This window comes from Oncorhynchus kisutch, linkage group LG26 (genome assembly GCF_002021735.2).
Source record: "Oncorhynchus kisutch isolate 150728-3 linkage group LG26, Okis_V2, whole genome shotgun sequence".
Classification (NCBI taxonomy): domain Eukaryota; kingdom Metazoa; phylum Chordata; class Actinopteri; order Salmoniformes; family Salmonidae; genus Oncorhynchus; species Oncorhynchus kisutch.
Genome location: NC_034199.2, coordinates 14,201,268 through 14,220,942, shown reverse-complemented (window position 1 = coordinate 14,220,942; position 19,675 = coordinate 14,201,268). Strand labels below are relative to the sequence as shown.

The window sequence follows — 19,675 nt, the reverse complement described above, 5'->3', positions numbered from 1 at the left end:
CTTCCTCATCTCCTTCTGTTGACTGCGTGTTCAATACCAATGCTCACATGGGTCAGTCCCGTCACGGAGACACTGTTTTGTATCTTTAGTCAACACTGCTGACGGTGTCTTTCCCTCCAGGAGAACAAGGAAGAGGAGGAGGATGCAGAGGAGGACTACGTCAGGAGGAGGAGGTCCATCCAGGAGAGCCTGTCCTTGCCGGTGCCCATCTGTTACCCTGGGAACGGCCAGAAGGACGAGATCCCCGAGGCTGGGGAGAGACCCAGGAGCAAGCTGGAGCTCTCCAGCAGCTCCTCCCTGCCCCCGTCCCAGAGAAACAGCGCCGAGAGTGGGAGCAGTCCTTCTCTGTCGCCACCTAAAGATACCGCTTTGCTCTCGCCACACTCCCCCTCGGGGCTCCAGCGCAATGTGAAGAAACGGGAGTCCAGGGGGAAGGGCAAGGAGCTCAAAGGTACTGTCCCATATCCAGAGATCAGTCTGCTGACCACAGCATTCTCCTCACGCTGTACATTCACAAAACAAGATGTTGCTACTATCGCCACTGACTGTCACCATATTGATGTGTCTCTACTGTCTCTCTGCTTGCAGCAGTTGATGTAATTATGTTATTTTGAAAATGTGACTCTGTTACAGATGAGACAAATGAGAGTTCTTCAGCAGGAAAACCCAAAAAGACCATTTTTGGGTAAGTGCCTGAGAGAATGATTTTGTTTTCAATTTGTCAGTCCTGTGTTATCTAAAGCTTTTGAAAACCAACAGCGGCCTTCGGAAGTCTGGTGGCAAAGGGAAGAAACATGACAAGGAGGCGATGCGAGCATCTCTGGACAGCAGGTATGTCATGTCACTATGCCTACTGCGTCACCACATCCTGGCTATGTCATCACCGTACACTCACAGCTCTGCTATCAGAGGACCTTAGTGCTATTGAAGAGACGATATGTTATTTTTCTTAATTTTCCTAATGCCCAGGGGTTCTGCCGAGCTCCTGGAGGAACCTGGAGGGAACCTGTCCCCCTCTGAGTCCATGACCTCTATTCCCACCTGTATGCCCTTCTCCTGGTTTGGGGACAGAGACAGGGACAAGGAGCCTTCGTCCTCCAGCAGCAGCCTACCATACGCAGCCACTGAGACCAGCAGCGAGCAGAGCCAGGACCGCAAAAACAAGGTAAGCACGCGCATGCGCCCCTCAGCTGACCCCGTGCAAAAGACGGAAAGAAAAAGTAATCTAGACACAGATGTTTAGTAATTTCAGGATCGCCAGTAACAAACAGAAGCAGAAGACATTTGCATTGAGGAGAGATTGTATGAAGCCATTTTAATTAGTATGCCAAATCCAGCCGGGACTCAAAATGACATTTCATTAGCTACTACTAAAGCCATGTATTTAAAGAGTTGGCCCAGTAAGGGTTTCTGCGTTATGATGCATTTGCATGACACCTCAACATTCTATGGCAGCCATGTTAGCCAGCCATTAACATTGCATGAGGGATGATTAAACAATGCTATGCAACTGAGTATTCAAAATTCTAAAAGTTGGCCTAATTCTTGAAATAAATGGCTCTGGCTACTACAAAGTGAAATGAAATGCCTTCACTGTGTCACTGAACTGACCCCCATTTCTGGACCAATTCATGCCAGTAATAGGTCAGTGATTCTTTGATCAGTAGTCCACAGTTCAAGGTTTCTGCTCTGCATTAAAATAAATAGAGAATCCAGTCAAGAGATGTGCGGCCGGGCCGGCGTCGTGTTTCCCAGCGAGAGATGATGACATTGCAGTTCAAAAGTAGTGCCCTATATAGGGTGCTTTTTGAGACGCTGATTCGTTATTAATCAGAGAGAGAGAGGAGGAGGATTCACTGGCATTTCAATGGCTTAGCAACCACAGAATTATCCCCATTTTTAAATGCATCTACTCAAACAGGCCTAATTCACAACTAGGCTGCCTGGGGTGTAGATGGAGGCCAACAGCACCAGGGCTATGGGGAGATAGTGGGCAGTGTGTGGGGAGTGTTGGCCACAAACAGGGTCTCCCCTGGTTCTGCTGGCTGGGATTCTACTTCTCGGAGTCTGTACCCCATGGTCCTGTGCCAGCCAGAGCAGTGTGATCCACAGTGTAAAGTAGGGAGAACGACCTGACAAGCTCGCTCACTAACAGTCCTTCTTTCAAAACAGACAAATCTCTCCTGGTCCTCTTTGTTCAGTCGCTCGTTAGATTTGGTACAGTATGATTTCCTTTTTACCCCCCCCCCAATCTTAGAGGAGCTGGTAGACTAGAACTAACCCTTCATCTAGTGTTGTGATTGTTCATTTCGCATCTAGATCATACTAATTATACCCCCAAATTGATTTGTGTCGTCGTAGTGGACTTGGGTTTGTGGTAGTGTGTCGAGCATTCTAAATCTTAACCTTTCACATTCATATCACACACGATTTGATGATTAGAATTAAGTGTAGAAGTAGTTTGTTTGTCTTAGGAATCAATCGATCCTTCACAAGCTTGCAAGCGCGCCACTTTCTCTTCAGAAAATGCACTGTTCTAGTTCTCAACCTAAAGTTCCATGTTTTACCGGTACTACTGTGGATCCCCTTCCTCCCTAGAGCTTTTACTCCCCAGAGTAAAGAACTGTTGTTTTACCCACCCATGTGTTTGTCTAGTTAATGCGTTCCTCCTTGTTTCCACTTGTTCCAGAGTTTGTCAGTCATAGACGATTCAAACCCTTGCAGCCCCAGTTCAGACATCGCAGGCTTAGTTGCAGAGCCCAATCTGCCTGGGCGTTCACATACTTTAGTCTTCTCGTCCAGTGAGGTGAGTGCTCTCTCTCTCTCTCTTTGTTCCACGTCCACAAAAGCCCGTGTGGGATGGTGCTGCTCAGATGTCTCTGCATGCTCTTTGCCCCCCGTGTGGCTGTGATGATGGAATTGTGAATGGCCGCCGGAGAGTGAAGTTGCATGTGTGTGATGAAGTTGTCTGTGTGGTGTTAAAACACGTTTCTGTCTTTAGCTTCGGGTCCTTGATGTGCAAGTCAGCTTGCCAAACTAGCAGAAGAGGCTCCTTGGTTAGACCGTAGAATGATCTGTGCTGCTCCTGTGTCTGTTTAGTGGAAAGGAACATCCCTTTGGTGTTGGCATTGTGTGTATGGCTGTGTTTTGTGTGTATGGCTGTGTTTTGTGTGTATGGTGTATGGATTGTGTGTATGGCTGTGTTTTGTGTGTATGGTGTATGGATTGTGTGTATGGCTGTGTTTTGTGTGTATGGTGTATGGATTGTGTGTATGGCTGTGTTTTGTGTGTATGGTGTATGGATTGTGTGTATGGCTGTGTTTTGTGTGTATGGTGTATGGATTGTGTGTATGGCTGTGTTTTGTGTGTATGGTGTATGGATTGTGTGTATGTCTGTGTTTTGTGTGTATGGTGTATGGATTGTGTGTATGGCTTGTTTTGTGTGTATGGTGTATGGATTGTGTGTATGGCTGTGTTTTGTGGCTGTATGGCTTATCTTGTAGGTGTTTCAGTCGATAAGTGATTTCTATTTAAACTCCGATAAACGTTAAGACCAAAGCCCTGCCTACTATACTCAAACAAGCCAGGTAGAACAAAACAAACATGCTCCGTCTGCATGTCGTGGCCTCTTCCACTTAACAGCGCTGTGACAAACTGAATTGACCAGTGCGCACACAGCTTCTTTGAAAAAAATAATGAATGGGATTTGTCACTTTGCACCGTGCCATGATATTTTGATATTGTGCTTACGTATTGTCATGTAACTGACATTGATTCGCTATTTAATACATTATTGCTACTGTTTTTTTGTTAGTTTTCTTGGGGTGGCATGTGTTTCTTGGTGTTCCGTAGACCCTGGATGACGAGCCAGTGCCCACAGGGAAGGAGTACCAATGGCAGAACCGCCCCGTCTCCGAGTGGACCAATCAGCAAATCTGTCACTGGTTGATGGGCATGAACATGGACCAATACACGCCTGAGTTCACTGCCAAGGGTGTGGATGGACATCAGCTCATGCACCTGGACAGTGACAAGTTGAAGGTGAGAGGGCATCACAAGCAACAAGGCCAAAGAAAATGTAAAGGTAGACGCAGCGATAGGACATAGATGTACAAATGTACATAGTGGGTCAATTTCTGCGACAACTAAGAGCGTAGAAGCGCGAGGCTTCACTTCTCCAGTGTTTTAGTGCCCTGGCTACCACGCTGTGGACGGCGTGGGAACCGTTGCACATGCGCAGATACTGTGCTAGAGCGAAGTCTTGCATCTTGCATCATCTCGATATCAGTCAGGTTTCTAATCTTTGACTGCCACCTAATGGCCAAACATAAACAGGGTGAATTGCACAATGATTTACACTAACACGGTGCATATGGACAATTACACATAAGAAACAAGAGGAAATTGTCCGATGTTTATATGCATTTCAGAAAGTAGTGTTCTAGAATGTGACCCATGATGTTTGTCCCCTCAGGCCCTGGGTGTGTCCAGCCAGAGTGACCGGGCCACCATCAAGAAGAAGCTGAAGGACATGAGGAAGGCCCAGGAGAAGCTGGAGAAACAGAGGGAGAAAAGGGAGAAGGAGGCACGACGCAGTGGGAGGCTGCCTCCCAACACTGACTCTGTCTGCTGAGCTGCCCTAGAGGTGACCCCCACTCTCTGTCGTAACATAACCCAATGTCCCTCGGGCGAGGCTGGACATTCAACGAGCCCCTGTATCTGTTCTGTTTCACCTATAGGCCTACGTAAGTGCCATCCACTTCACAGTAGTTACTAAGAGAGCACAAGCACAGTCACACACAGTACTGAGACTATAATGGCCAGTAATGATTAATGCTAGCATAACAGTGTTGATTTAATGTGCCAATTGGAAGAATCATCTGAAAATAGCCCTATTTGTCATTGGGTTATTCACAAGAACACACAAGCCGGCTTTGCTTTTTAATCAAATCAAACACACTACCGGTCCTGTTTCCAGCAGTATCTGTATCACGTCATCATTGTGATAGATTGGGGGAAACGGGGATTTCTGAAAGTGATACTGTAATATTGACAAGTGTTGGTGGGGATATGACCAAGAACAAAACCCAACATGTTTTGTTTTTTTACCACTATAAAGCTATAAAGTACTTTAATCCATTTTTAAAAGTTTCCAAATATGTAGTTGCAGCATTTGTGCACATTTACCCATACAACAATTGGAATGAATTCAGTACGGCTTTGTGGTTTTTTTAGATTGTATTTTTGCTAGCATAACTTTCCTGTAACCATGTACAGATCTTTTCTTGCAGGAACTTTGTACAGTTGAGATAAAAGCACTATATTGTCTTTTAAGCGTGAGAAAGTGTATACGTTGGTTTATTAACTGCATAATTTTTTTTTTTATATAATTAAGGTTCATAATTTTATATATACTTTTTCTACTAAGTAGAATAGCCACTAGGATGAGAGAATTTTTTTGCTAAATGAAAGGAATCAAGTAATGACAACGAACAATGCTGCTGATCCCCTCCCCAACTGTGCCTGTATCGAGAATGGAGGATGTACTACTCTGTGGTCTTATTGTACCGAATAGGTTTACGTGTTGCTGAGATGGTACCAAGACATGCAATATTATTGTACACTGCATGCACTGCTTGCTGACAGGGTGTGGGGTCCATGGAAGTGTGTGCGCCTGTGACAATAAATCCATTGAATGGTTGGCTGTGTCTGTTGGGTGCATGTTTCAATGTACATTTTAAATTCAAGAATGATTCGTTTATATTTTGGATGTAAAAACACTAGTTTAATTCCCTCCACTTGTTCTAATACAAAGAGCTAGATCTTATTATTCTATTCTTGGTACATATTGTAAAAGCAACATAAAATAAACAAATTCTCACACCAGATTCTGTTGTGGGTGTATTTTGTGCTTTTTACTAGGAGGTCTAATGGTTTTTGCATTCAAGAGATGGCAGACTGCTAAGTTCAACAAATGGACACTTTAATAGTCAACACAATACAAACACTATATATATAAAAGTATGTGGACATCCCTTCAAAACATTAGTGGATTCGGCTATATCAGCCACACCCGTTGCTGACAAGTGTATAAAATCGAGCACACAGCCATGCAATCTCCATAGAAACATTGGCAGTAGAATGGCTTTACTGAAGAGCTCAGGGTCTTACAACGTGGCACTGTCATAGGATGCCACCTTTCCAACAAGTCAGTTTGTCAAATTCCTGCCCTGGTCAACTGTAAGTGCTGCTTTTGTGAAGTGGATATGTCTAGGAGCAACAACGGCTCAGCCGCGAAGTGGTAGATGATACAAGCTCACAGAACGGGACTGCAGGTTGCTGAAGCGCGTGGCCTGTAAAAATCTTGGTTTGGCGGATGCCAGGAGAACGCTTTGCCTGCCCCAATGCAGTGCCAAGTGTAAAGTTTGGTGGAGGAATAATGGTTTGGAGCTGTTTTTCATGGTTCATGAAGGGAAATCTTAACTCTACAGCATACACTGACATTCTGTGCTTCCAACAGTTTGGAGAAGGCCCTTCCCTGTTTCAGCATGACAATGCCCCCGTGCACAAAGCGAGGTCCATACAGAAATGGTTTGTCAAGGATGAACTTGACTGGCCTGCACAGAGCACCAACCTCAACCCCATCGAACACCTTTGGGATGAATTGGAAAGCCGACTGCGAGCCAGGCCTAATCCCCCAACATCAGTGCCCAACCTCACTAATGCTTTTGTGACTGAATTTAAGCAAGTGCCGGCAGCAATGTACCAACATCTAGTGTAAGCCTTCCCAGAAGAGTGGAGGCTGTTATAGCACCAAAGGGGTGACCCACTCCATATTAAATGCACATGATTTTGGAATGAGATGTTTGACGAGCAGGTGTCCATATACACTACGTCAAGGAAACCAGATTGTACTTCAAAAGTATCTCAGTGTCTGGAACAAGTTCTATATCTGTAATTGTTGCCTCTCCCGTCATGTATAGCTAATATATGCCAGGGATCATCAACTAGATTCAGCCGCGGCTTCTTTTTTTTTGAGAGGATGGTCAGAACATCATTTGTAGACTGCAAGAAGCCCAAACCGATGTTTGACTAAAACAGCACTGAAACGTTAGATCATACACATTACCGTTTTGACAAAGCAACACTTCCAGAATGGGTTCATACGATTTGTGACTTACCCGGATATATATATATATCACAGCATCGGTGCCATAGCCCTCCAGAGAGTACAGCTTCAAATCACCTTGGAAGTACCTGGCATATAATCGGGAGATGGGAAGGCCGTAACCATAGCCAGCCTACAACAGAACAGATAAGAGAAAGCTTACAATATTTAAATAACTATCAATATTGTGTGCTGACTCCTTGTTATAAAGTGAAAGGACTCACCAGAGGGCTGTGTTGGGGGGGGAGTCTCTAGCCATATAAGAGTGGTTAAATGAGAAGCAGCACTGTAAAGTAGTTGTACCTTGACTGTCAGGTCTTCACTCCCCAGAGCATGTACAGGAGGATAGTCCATGGAATCTTCATACAACTCCATGGTGGCTCTCATGGCATTCTGAAGAGATCAAATCCACATTTAAGGTTACATTTATTTTCTCAGAACTTGAAAACTTAAGCTCAAAAGTAATGAACTGTGAAGTGAAAAAATAAAGGCATACCTTGAAAAGTTCAAATACCATGTGGTAAAGATGAGATGGCACAAACCCAACAGTTACGGGTTTTCCATCTTTTACTGTAGAGACAATTGGAAACTAAGTGATACAACCATTTCTGAAAATATAAGTAAAGGTAGTCTATAATATTATCACAAGTCCACCAAGTTTATAAATACGCTTAAGTCGGCAATGAAATTTACCATTGAATTCTTCCAGTACCAACTCCGGAGAGTTCATGTAATACCGATCACAAAGGTTTCTTGCATTTTCATATGCATCTGGGGGAAAGGCAAAGTAGTTTGGTTAGGAAAGTAATGCGGAATTTACAATTCCAATAAACGTGCAGCATTTACCCCGGACTACCTCAGTAACTGTGCAGTGGGGATCAATACTGCCAATCTGTTTAGGGTGCGCTGGGTTTACCCTCACTTTCCCACCAAAGAGCAGGGCTAGAATAGAAGACATGCAAAACCGTTACCACTAACATTTAACAGTTGTTTATATAACAAGTTTGATAGCTCTGCTTTCATAATTTCTCAATTTATTTCAGCCATTCTGGTCTCAGGTTGAAGTTTTTTGAAGTTTAAGTTTTTTTGTTGCCTGAAACAAAAAAGATCCCTGGCTGCACAAACTAGTCTCGGAGCATTGAATATTAATCTGTACATATATCTGAAACACTCCCTTCAGTAAAATCTGTCAAGTTTTGTATGGTATGTATTCATTTGTGGATGTCCATCACCCATTTAGTTTGATATGTTACGAATTATCAAAATGTATGAATGTTTAAAGAATTCTAGCTAGCTGGCTAACGTTAGCTGGGTTAGGGAAAGGGTTAGCTAACATGCTAAGTAGCGAAAAAGTAGCAAGTAATCTCCATAGACAAACATCAGTAGAATGGCCTCACTGAAGAGCTCAGTGACTTTCAATATGGCACAGTCATAGGATGCCTTTCCAACATGTCAGTTTGTCAAATGTATGCCCTGCTAGAGCTACCCCGGTGAACTGTAAGTGCTGTTATTGTGAAGTGGAAAAGTCTAGGACCAACAACAGCTCAGCAAACGAAGTGGTAGGTCACACAAGATCACTGAACGGGACCGCCAAGTGCTGAAACAAATAGCGCACAAAAATTGTCTGTCCTTGGTTGTAACACACACTACCGAGTTCCAAACTGCCTCTGGAAGCAACATCAGCACAAAAAAAATGTTTATTCGGGAGCATCATGAAAATAGTTTCCATGGCAGAGAAGCCGCACACAAGCCTGAGATCACTATGCGCAATGCCAAGCGTGGGCTGGAATGGTATAAAGCTCGCCGCTATTGGACCCAGGAGCAGTGGAAAACACGTTCTCTGGAGTGATGAATTATGCTTCACCATCTAGCAGTCTGACAGACTAATCTTGGTTTGGCGGATGCCAGCAGAATGCTACATACCTGAATGCATAGTGCCAATTGTAAATTTTGTTTGAGAAGGAATAATGGTCTGGGGCTGTTTTTCATGGTTCGGGCTAGGCCCCTTAGTTCCAGTGAAGGGAAATCTTAACGCTACAGCATACATTCTAGATGATTCTGTGCCTCCAACTCTGTGGCAACAGTTTGGTGAAGGCCCTTTCCTGTTTCAGCATGACAGTGTTCACAAAGCGAGGTCCATACAGAAATGGTTTGTCAAGATCGGTGTGGGAGAACTTGACTGATCTGCACAGAGCCCTGACCTCAACCCCATTGAACACCTTTGGCATGAATTGGAACCCTGACTGCAAGCCAGGCCTAATAGCCCAACATCAGTGCTCAACCTCACTAGTGCTCTTGTGGCTGAATGGAAGCAAGTTCCCGCAGCAATGTTGCAACATCTAGTGGAAAGCCTTCCCAGAAGAATGGAGGCTATTATAGCAACAAGAGGGGGACCAACTCCATATTAAAGCCCATGATTTTTGAATGAGATGTTCGACGAGCAGGTGTCCAAATACTTTGTCATGTAGTGTAAATACAACCATGCAAAAGCCATAACTGGCAATTCTGTACTGACGATATGTATTAGTTAAACAGGTAAACAATGATACCAACTGGCGACAGACAAGTTCCTGACTTTCTCCCCCTTCCACTTCCCTACTCCATTTTTGTGGTAATGCTGCAACCCGTTGGTTATAATTTTGGATAGAGCAGACATTTCCATATATTTTTGTTAATTGAATGTGTGACTTAACTCTACCAGTCCTATTTATGATATCATTTACAAAGATCTTAATATCTAATTATATCATCAATTAGTATATTTGAGTTTAACCATAATATTTGTTCTGTCGTTTCTGGTGGATTAAATTGAAATTGCAACCAGCTTTATATGGCTTGTTATAAAAAATAGTGATATTTTGGAGACAATTTCATTTTCCAATAATCTAAAGTGAGCGGTTGTAATCTGAATAAAGGGAAAAAAGGACAATCTTGAACACGGGATGAGCCATTGTTACTAATCTGCTTTAAGTACAGCTTTTCTATGACTGAAGATTTTAGAGGTCTTATGCTTTAATATTGAATCATTTCTGCCCTCCGAATTCATATTCATTATGTAAATAGGCCCATTTCAATTTTTTCTGGCTTGCCTTTCCAAATTCATTTTTGGGGGGGTTATATCATTTGATTTACACAACATGCCTACCACTTTGAAGATTCAAAATATTTTTTATTGTGAAACAAACAAGAAATAAGACAAAAAACAGAAAACGAGTGTGCATAACTATTCACCCCCATAAATAATCAATACTTTGTAGAGACACCTTTTACAGCAATTACAGCTACAAGTCTCTTGGGGTATGTTTGGCACATCTAGCCACTGCGATTTTTGCCCATTCTTCAAGGCAAAACTGCTCCAGCTCCTTCAAGTTGGATGGGTTCTGCTGGTGTACAGCGGATTGAGGTCTGGGCTTTGACTAGTCCATTCCAAGACATGTAGATGTTTCCCCTTAAACCACTCAAGTGTTGCTTTAGCAGTATGCTTAGGGTCATTGTCCTGCTGGAAGGTGAACCTCCATCCCAGTCTCATATCTCTTGAAGACTGAAACAGGTCTTCCCTCAAGAATTTCCCTGTATTTAGCACCATCCATCATTCCTTCTATTCTGACCAGTTTCCCAGTCCCTGCCGATGAAAAACATACCCACAGCATGATGCTGCCACCTCCATGCTTTACTGTGGGGATGGTGTTCTCGGGGTGATGAGCGGTGTTGGGTTTGCGCCAGACATAGCGTTTTCCTTGATGGCCAAATAGCTCAATTTTAGTCTCATCTAACCAGAAAACCTTCTTCCATATGTTTGGAGAGTCTCCCTCATGCCTTTTGGCGAACACCAAATGTGTTTGTCTAATTTTTTCTTTAAGCAATGGCTTTTTTCTGGCTCCTCTTCTGTAAAGCCCAGCTCTGTGGAGTGTACGGCTTAAAGTGGTCCTATGGACAGATACTCCAATCTCCGCTGTGGAGCTTTGCCGCTCCTTCAGGGTTATCTTTGGTCTCTTTGTTGCCTCTCTGATTAATGCCCTCCTTGCCTGGTCCGTGAGTTTTGGTAGGTGGCCCTCTCTTGGCACGTTTGTTGTGGTGCCATATTCTTTCAATTTTTTTATAATGGATTTGATGATGTTCAAAGTTTCAAATATTTTTGTATAACCCAACCCTGATCTGTACTTCTCCACAACTTTGTCACTGACCTGTTTGGAGAGCTCCTTGGTCTTCATGGTGCCACTTGCTTGATGGTGCCCCTTGCTTAGTGGTGTTGCAGACTCTGGGGCCTTTCAGAACAGGTGCCTATATGCACTGAGAACATGTGACACTTAAATAAAGTCCAACTGTGTGCAATCTAACAAATTATGTGACTTCTGAAGGTAATTGGTTGTACCAGATCTTATTTAAAGGCTTCATAGCAAAGGGGGTGAATACATATGCACACACCCCTTTTCCATTGATTATTTTTTTGATTTCACTTCAACAATTGACCGTTTTGTGCATGTCCATTACATGAAATCCAAATAAAAATCCATTTAAGTTACATGTTGTAATGCAACAAAATAGGAAAAATGCCAAGGGGGTGAATACTTTTGCAAGGCACTGTATGTAAATATTAGAAAATGACATTTGATTAAAAAAAAAAAATCTATAAATTCTAAAACAGTTTGTAAGCTTTTAAATGATATCAAACACAACCTTTTCTATTTTCCAGTGAGGAAGACATGCATGTCTCACGTGATGGTGAAGCATGCAAAAGGGGTCAACTTAAAGCGACGTTTATCTCCTGAATGTTTTGTCATTCATGTCCTATAAGTCCCTTTCCGACCACTTCTTCCAGAGGTAAACATGTCTGGAAAGTTTTGTTTAAATCAAAAGAAATGCTGTCAAAAAAGTTTTTGAATTCAAATAGATTTATTCCGCCATAACAAGTGACATACTCACTGTGCTGGTTAAGCGGCATCCTGATGGATATTCTGCTCATGTAGAAGCGATCCAGGAAATACTGAACGTTCTTGGCTGACGATGGGGTCTGGGCCATAGGTCTCCTTGTACTCCACAGCCCCCTGGGCCATAGGTCTCCTTGTACTCCACAGCCCCCTGGGCCTTAGGTCTCCTTGTACGCCACAGCCCCCTGGGCCATAGGTCTCCTTGTACTCCACAGCCCCCTGGGCCATAGGTCTCCTTGTACTCCACAGCCCCCTGGGCCATAGGTCTCCTTGTACTCCACAGCCCCCTGGGCCATAGGTCTCCTTGTACTCCACAGCCCCCTGGGCCATAGGTCTCCTTGTACGCCACAGCCCCCTGGGCCATAGGTCTCCTTGTACTCCACAGCCCCCTGGGCCAGAGGTCTCCTTGTACTCCACAGCCCCCTGGGCCATAGATCTCCTTGTACTCCACAGCCCCCTGGGCCATAGGTCTCCTTGTACTCCACAGCCCCCTGGGCCATGGGTCTCCTTGTACGCCACAGCCCCCTGGGCCATAGGTCTCCTTGTACTCCACAGCCCCCTGGGCCATAGGTCTCCTTGTACTCCACAGCCCCCTGGGCCATAGGTCTCCTTGTACTCCACAGCCCCCTGGGCCATAGTCGGGATGACGTCATTGTGGCGGTTTCGGATCTTTATAAGAGAAACTGTGTGAAGACCGAGACCAAAGGAATTATGATCCACAGTAGGAATGGGCCTACAATTACAGTGATGTGTTCATCTACAACATACCACTTTACTTATTTCATATGCATATACTGTATTCTCGTCAATGCCACTTCGACATTGCTCGTCCTAATATTTACATATTTCTTAATTCCATTCTTTTACTTTTAGATGTGTGTATTGTTGTGAATTGTTAGATACTATTGCACTGTTGGAACTAGGAACACAAGCATTTCGCTACATCCGCAATAACATCTGCTAAATATGTGTATGTGACCAATAACATTTTATTTGATTTTAATAACGCAACTATATAATCATCTTACCCATGTGACTTTCTCATCATCAGCATGCTTCTCCTTGAACTCCATAATGTCTTGAAGACTTTGCATGTACCAAAAAAAAAAAAAGATCTCATACATTGGTGATGTTATTGATAGGCCTGTTGGAACATGCGTGACAGAAGATGGGGGTTTAGCTTAGTGGAATCAGCCTGAATGCTGCGTTCACCATTCTGTTTTACTGAAGTGAAATAGAACAGTAAACACAGCGATCGGGCTGGTTCCCCCCAGGCTAGATGGGAGTGAGCCTAAAATAAGAGTACTCACCAACTCTGTACCAACCGGACTGATGGAGTCTCTAGCAGATGATCTGGTAACAACTTGATCTTCTTCGTTATGTTTGCCAACCTCACAGGTAGCTCCTGTCTCAGGAATTTCAACGATGTTCTCTCGCATGCATTTTCACCAGACCCTGAATGTGAAACAGAACAAACATGACTGAGAGGTTAGTTAGATGAAAGATATGAAACAGGTAAAGGAGCTATATAAAACAGTACCAGTCAAAAGTTTGGACACACCTACTCATTCAAGGGTTTTTTGTTATTTTTACTATTTTCTACATTGTAGAATAATAGTGAAGACATCAAAACTATGAAATAACACAAATGGAATCAAAGTGTTATTTTATATTCTTCAAAGTAGCCTGATGACAGCTTTGCACATTCTTGGCATTATCTCTACCGGCTTTTTTAATCATTTATTTTTATTTAATCTTTATTTACAGTGAGGGATACAAGTATTTCATCCCCTGCTAATTTTGTAAGTTTGCCCACTGACAAAGAAATGATCAGTCTATAATTTTAATGGTAGGTTTATTTGAACAGTGAGAGACAGAATAACAACAACAAAAAACAGAAAAACGCATGGCAAAAATGTTATACATTTATTTGCATTTTAATGAGGGAAATTAGTATTTGACCCCCTCTCAATCAGAAAGATTTCTGGCTCCCAGGTGTCTTTTATACAGGTAACAAGCTGAGATTGACAACAGTTGGTGCAATTATTCGCAAATGGAAGAAACACAAAAGAACTGTCAATCTCCCTCGGCCTGGGGCTCCATGCAAGATCTCCCCTCTTGGAGTTGCAATGATCATGAGAACGGTGAGGAATCAGCCCAGAACTACACGGGAGGATCTTGTCAATGATCTCAAGGCAGCTGGGACCATAGTCACCAAGAAAACAATTGGTAAAACACTACGCCGTGAAGGACTGCAATCCTGCAGCGCCCGCAAGGTCCCCCTGCTCAAGAAAGCACATATACATGCCCTTCTGAAGTTTGCCAATGAACATCTGAATGATTCAGAGGGCAACTGGGTGAAAGTGTTGTGGTCAGATGAGACCAAAATGGAGCTCTTTGGCATCAACTCAACTCGCTGTGTTTGGAGGAGGAGGAATGCTGCCTATGACCCCAAGAACACCATCCCCACCGTCAAACATGGAGGTGGAAACATTATGCTTTGGGAGTGTTTTTCTGCTAAGGGGACAGGGCAATTTCACCACATCAAAGGGACGATGGACGGGGCCATTTACCGTCAAATCTTGGGTGAGAACCTCCTTCCCTCAGCCAAGGCATTGAAAATGGGTCGTGGATGGGTATTCCAGCATGACAATGACCCAAAACACATAGCTAAGGCAACAAAGGAGTGGCTCAAGAAGAAGCACATTAAGGTCTCCAGACCTTAATCCCGTAGAAAATCTGTGGAGGGAGCTGAAGGTTCGAGTTGCCAAACATCAGCCTCGAAACCTTAATGACTTGGAGAAGAGCTGCAAAGAGGAGTGGGACAAAATCCCTCCTGAGATGTGTGCAAACCTGGTGACCAACTACAAGAAACGTCTGACCTCTGTGATTGTCAACAAGGGTTTTGCCACCAAGTACTAAGTCATGTTTTGCAGAGCGGTCAAATACTTATTTCCCTCATTAAAATGCAAATCAATTTATAACATTTTTGACATGTGTTTTTCTGGATTGTTTTGTTGTTAGTCTGTCTCTCACTGTTCAAATAAACCTACCATTAAAATTATAGACTGATCATTTCTTTGTCAGTGGGAAAACGTACAAAATCAGCAGGGGATCAAATACTTTTTTCCCTCACTGTAACTAGGCAAGTCGGTTAAGAACAAAATCTTCACAATTACGGCTTACCCCGGCCAAACCCTAACCAGGATGACGCTGGGCCAATTGTGCGCTGCCCTATGGGACTCCCAATCACAGCCGGTTTTGATACAGCCTGGAATCGAACCAGGGTCTGTAGTGATACCTCTAGCACTGAGATGCAGTGCCTTAGACTGCTGCGCCACTTGGGAGCTGGAATGTTTTTTCCAACAATCTTGAAGGAGTTCCCACATACGCTTTGCATTTGTTGGCTGCTATTCCTTCACATCTGATACAGCACTCCATTACTCTCCTTCTTGGTCAAATGGCCCTTACACAGCATGGAGGTGTGTTGGCTCATTGTCCTGTTGAAAAACAAATGATAGTCCCACTAAGATAGGATGGCATATCGCTGCAGAATGCTGTGGTAGCCATGCTGGTTAAGTGTGCCTTGAATTCTAAATAAATCACTGACAGTGTCACCAGCGAAGCACCCCCCACACCATCACACCTCCTCCATGCTTCACTGTGGGAACCACACATGCGGAGATCATCCGTTCACCTACTCTGCATCTCACAAAGACACGGCAGTTGGAACCAAAAATCTCAAATTTGGACTCATTAGACCAAAGGACAGATTTCCACCGGTCTAAAGTCCATTGCTTGTGTTTCTTGGCACAAGCAAATCTCTTCTTATTAGTAGTGGTTTCTTTAAAGCAATCACACAGTCTCCTCTGAACAGTTGATGTTGAGATGTGTCTGTTACTTGAACTCTGTAGCATTTATTTGGGCTGCAATATCTAGGGCTGGTAACTCTAATGAACTTATCCTTTGCAGCAGAGATAAATCTGGCTTCCTTTCCTGTGGCGGTCCTAATGAGTGCCCTTTATGGTTTTTGCGACTGCACTTGAAGAAACTTTCAAAGTTCTTGAAATGTTCCGCATTGACTGATCTTCATGTCTTAAGTATTGATGGATTGTTGTTTTCTCTTTGCTTATTTTAGCTGTTCTTGCCATAATATGGACTTGGTCTTTTACCAAATAGGGCTATCTTCTGTATACCAATCCTACCTTGTCACAACGACTGATTGGCTCAAACGCATTAAGGAAAGACATTCCACAAATTAACTTTAAAACAAGGCACATCTGTTAATTGAAATGCATTCCAGGTGACTACCTCATGAAGCTGGTTGAGAGAGTGTGCAAAGCTATCATCAAGGCAAAGGGTGGCTTCTTTGAAGAATCTCAAATATAAAATATGTGTGGAAACACCTTCAAATGAGTAGATACTGCCATTTCGGCCACAACCGTTGCTGACAGGTGGATAAAATCGAGCACACAGCCATGCAGTCTCCATAGTAAAATATTGGCAGTAGAATGGTCTTACTGAAGAGCTCAGTGACTTTCAACATGGCACCGTCATAGGATGCCACCTTTCCAACAAGTCAGTTGGTCAAATCTTTACTCTGGTAAACTGGAAGTGCTGTTATTGTGAAGTGGAAACGTCTAGGAGCAACAAGGGCTCAGCCACAAATTGGTAGGCCACACAAGCTCACAGAAAGGGCTGAAGCGCATACAAATCGAGTGGTGTAAAGCTCGCCATGATTGGACTCTGGAGCAGTGGAAACGCGTTCCTTGGAGTGATGAATGATGAATCATGCTTCACCATCTGGCAGTCCAACAGATGGTGCCAGCAGAACGCTACTGGCCGAATGCATAGTGCCAAGTGTAAAGTTTGGTGGAGGAGGAATAATGGTCTGGGGCTGTTTTTCATGGTTCGGGCTAGGCCCCTTAGTTCCAGTGAAGGGAAATCTTAATGCTACAACATACAATGACATTCAAGACAATTCTGTGCTTCCAACATTGGGGCAACATTTTGGGGAAGACCCTTTCCTGTTTCAGAATGACAATGCCCCCTTGCACAAAGCGAGGTCCATACAGAAATGGTTTGTTGAGATTGGTGTGGAAGAACTTGACTGGCCTGCACAAAGCCCTGACTTCAACCCCATCGAACACCTTTGGGATGAATTGGAAAGCCGACTGCGAGCCAGGCGTAATCGCCCAGCATTAGTGCCAGACATCACTAATGCTCTTGTGGCTGAATAGAAGCAATTCCCAGCAGCAATGTTCCAACATCTAGTGGAAAGCCTTCCCAGAAAAGTGGAGGCTGTTATTGCAGCCAAGGGGGGACCTACTCCATATTAATGACCAAGATTTTGGAATGAGATGTTCAACGTGCAGGTGTACATACTTTGTCATGTAATATATATATAAAGTGCATTCGAAAAGTATTCAGACCTTATTTACATAAGTATCCAGACCCTTTGCTATGAAACTCGATATTGAGCTCAGGTGCATCCAGTTTCCATTGATCATCTTTGTGATGTTTCCACAACTGCATTGCAATCCACCTGTGGTAAATTCAATTGATTGGACATGATTTGGAAATACGGAGCAAATACCAAACCATTAGGTTGAAGGAATTGTCCGTAGAGCTCCGAAACAGGATTGTGTTGAGGCACAGATCTGAGGAATGGTACCAAAACATTTCTGCAGTATTGAAGGTCCCCAAGAACACAGTGGCTTCTATCGTTCTTAAATGGAAGAAGTTTGGAACCACCAAGATTCTTCCTAGAGCTGGCCCGCCCGGCCAAACTGAGCAATCGGGGGAGAAGGGCCTTGGTCAGGGAGGTGACCAAGAACCGGATGGTCACTCTGACAGAGCTCCAGAGTTCCTCTGTGGAGTTAGGAGAACCTTCCAGAAGGACAAGCATCTCTGCAGCAGTCCACCAATCAGGCCTTTATGGTAGCATCCCAACGGTGATGCAGGGGTGGCAGCATCATGCTGTGGGGATGTTTTTCAGCAGCAGGGACTGGGAGACTGGTCAACAGAGGCAAAGATGAACGGAGCAAAGTACAGAGAGATCCTTGATGAAAACCTGCTTTAGAGCGCTCAGGATCTCGGACAGGGGTGAAGGTTTACCTTCCAACAGGACAACGACCCTAAGCACACAGCCAAGACATCACAGGAGTGGCTTTGGGAACAAGTCTCTGAATGTCCTTGAGTGGCCCAGCCAGAGCCCGGACTTGAACCCAATCAAACATCTCTGGAGAGACCTGAAAATAGCTTTGCAGCGACGCTTCACATCCAAACTGACAGAGCTTGAGAGGATTTGCGACGGGATTGGGCCAGCCAGAGATGGCACCTGGAGGTAACCACCTGCACCATGGCCCGTCCGTTGGCATGAACAACATCCCTCTGGAGCAGGGAAAGCAGACGAGACACCTCCATCACTTCCCGGAGGAGCTCCTATGTGGCCTCGTGCAGCCAGGAAAACATGGTCTGCAGGTAGGCCTGCAGCAGCATGGCCGCGTTGGTAAGGCGGCCTAGAGAGCAGAGGGACCCATATGTGGCTTTCAACAGTTGATGCCCAGTGCAGTGGCTACCCAAGTGAGTAGCCTCCTCAAAACTTCTTTAGCTGCTGTGCCAAGCTTGTAGTGTCATACCCAAAACTCAAGGCTGTAATCGCTGCCAAAGGTGCTTTTAAAGGGTCTGAATACTCATCTAAATGTCATCAGTTTTTTACTGCATTATGGGGTATTATGTGTAGATTGAGGGAAAAAAAATTTTAAATGTTAGAGTAAGGCTGTAACGTAACAAAATATGGAAAAGGCAAAGCGGTCTGAATACTTTCCGAATGCACTGTGTGTGTGTGTGTGTGTGTGTGTGTGTGTGTGTGTGTGTGTGTGTGTGTGTGGGTGCGTGTGCGTGTGTGATAAATACATATATTCATATAGTGTAGAAAACATTATCAACACCTGATCTTTGCATGACAGACTATCCAGGTGAAAAATATAATCCTTTTTAATGTCACCTGTTAAATCCACTTCAATCGATGTAAATGAAGGCGAGGAGACATTAATCCTTGAGACATGGATTGTGTATGTGTGCCCATTCACCCTATGAATGGCAAGACAAAAGATTGAAGTACCTTTGATGGTATGCCAGGTATGGCAGGAAGGTATGGCTAATGTTTTGTACACTGTGCATAGCCTGCCCTGCTGCTTGCCACATGTCACAATGACGTTAGCAATCAGTTGACTCAAAGCATTGAGATTCAAGTCCGCTTACCGAAGTCCAAGAATTGTTTCATTGAGAGTGGTGAAGGGGAGAATCTGGAGTAGTAATCAATACGCTTTCTCATGGAGGAGGAGTTGCTCATCAAGATCAGGTGTTCTCAGAACGCCTGGCGTGATTGGAGGCTATGCGCAGGTGAGTCTGCCAGGCTTGGGACGAGCTCCCTCCCTCGGGAGTGGTGCGGCAGTGAGCTGTTAGTCCCTCTACTGGACTCGGTAACCCCTCCCAGGAAGCGTGGCCAGAGCCACCGCAGGCAGAGCCCATCTGCTGCCAGTCCTGGACAGGGGCATGAGTCAGACCGCTTGGA

The 19,675-nt window shown here is 44.2% G+C and overlaps 1 protein-coding gene and 1 pseudogene across 4 annotated transcripts in view; one reads left to right on the top strand and one right to left on the bottom strand.

The window, feature by feature from the left end:
* LOC109871312 (neurabin-1) overlaps positions 1-5,888 on the top strand; it is a 35,106-nt gene extending 29,218 nt beyond the window's left edge. For 2 of the 4 annotated variants that reach the window (XM_020462142.2, XM_020462141.2), the window contains exons 13-20: positions 121-451; positions 634-685; positions 760-831; positions 970-1,165; positions 2,173-2,217; positions 2,690-2,806; positions 3,853-4,041; positions 4,475-5,888. In XM_020462142.2, coding sequence (XP_020317731.2) covers positions 121-451; positions 634-685; positions 760-831; positions 970-1,165; positions 2,173-2,217; positions 2,690-2,806; positions 3,853-4,041; positions 4,475-4,633 — 1,161 coding nt within the window. In that variant the 3' untranslated portion in view covers positions 4,634-5,888. The remainder of the gene's footprint in view (positions 1-120; positions 452-633; positions 686-759; positions 832-969; positions 1,166-2,172; positions 2,218-2,689; positions 2,807-3,852; positions 4,042-4,474) is intronic. The other 2 variants (XM_020462143.2, XM_020462144.2) reach the window with 2 other exon arrangements.
* Positions 5,889-5,943: 55 nt separating this feature from the next.
* On the bottom strand, positions 5,944-19,435 carry LOC109871150 (pyruvate dehydrogenase (acetyl-transferring) kinase isozyme 1, mitochondrial-like; annotated as a pseudogene).
* Between the last annotated feature and the right edge of the window lie 240 nt (positions 19,436-19,675).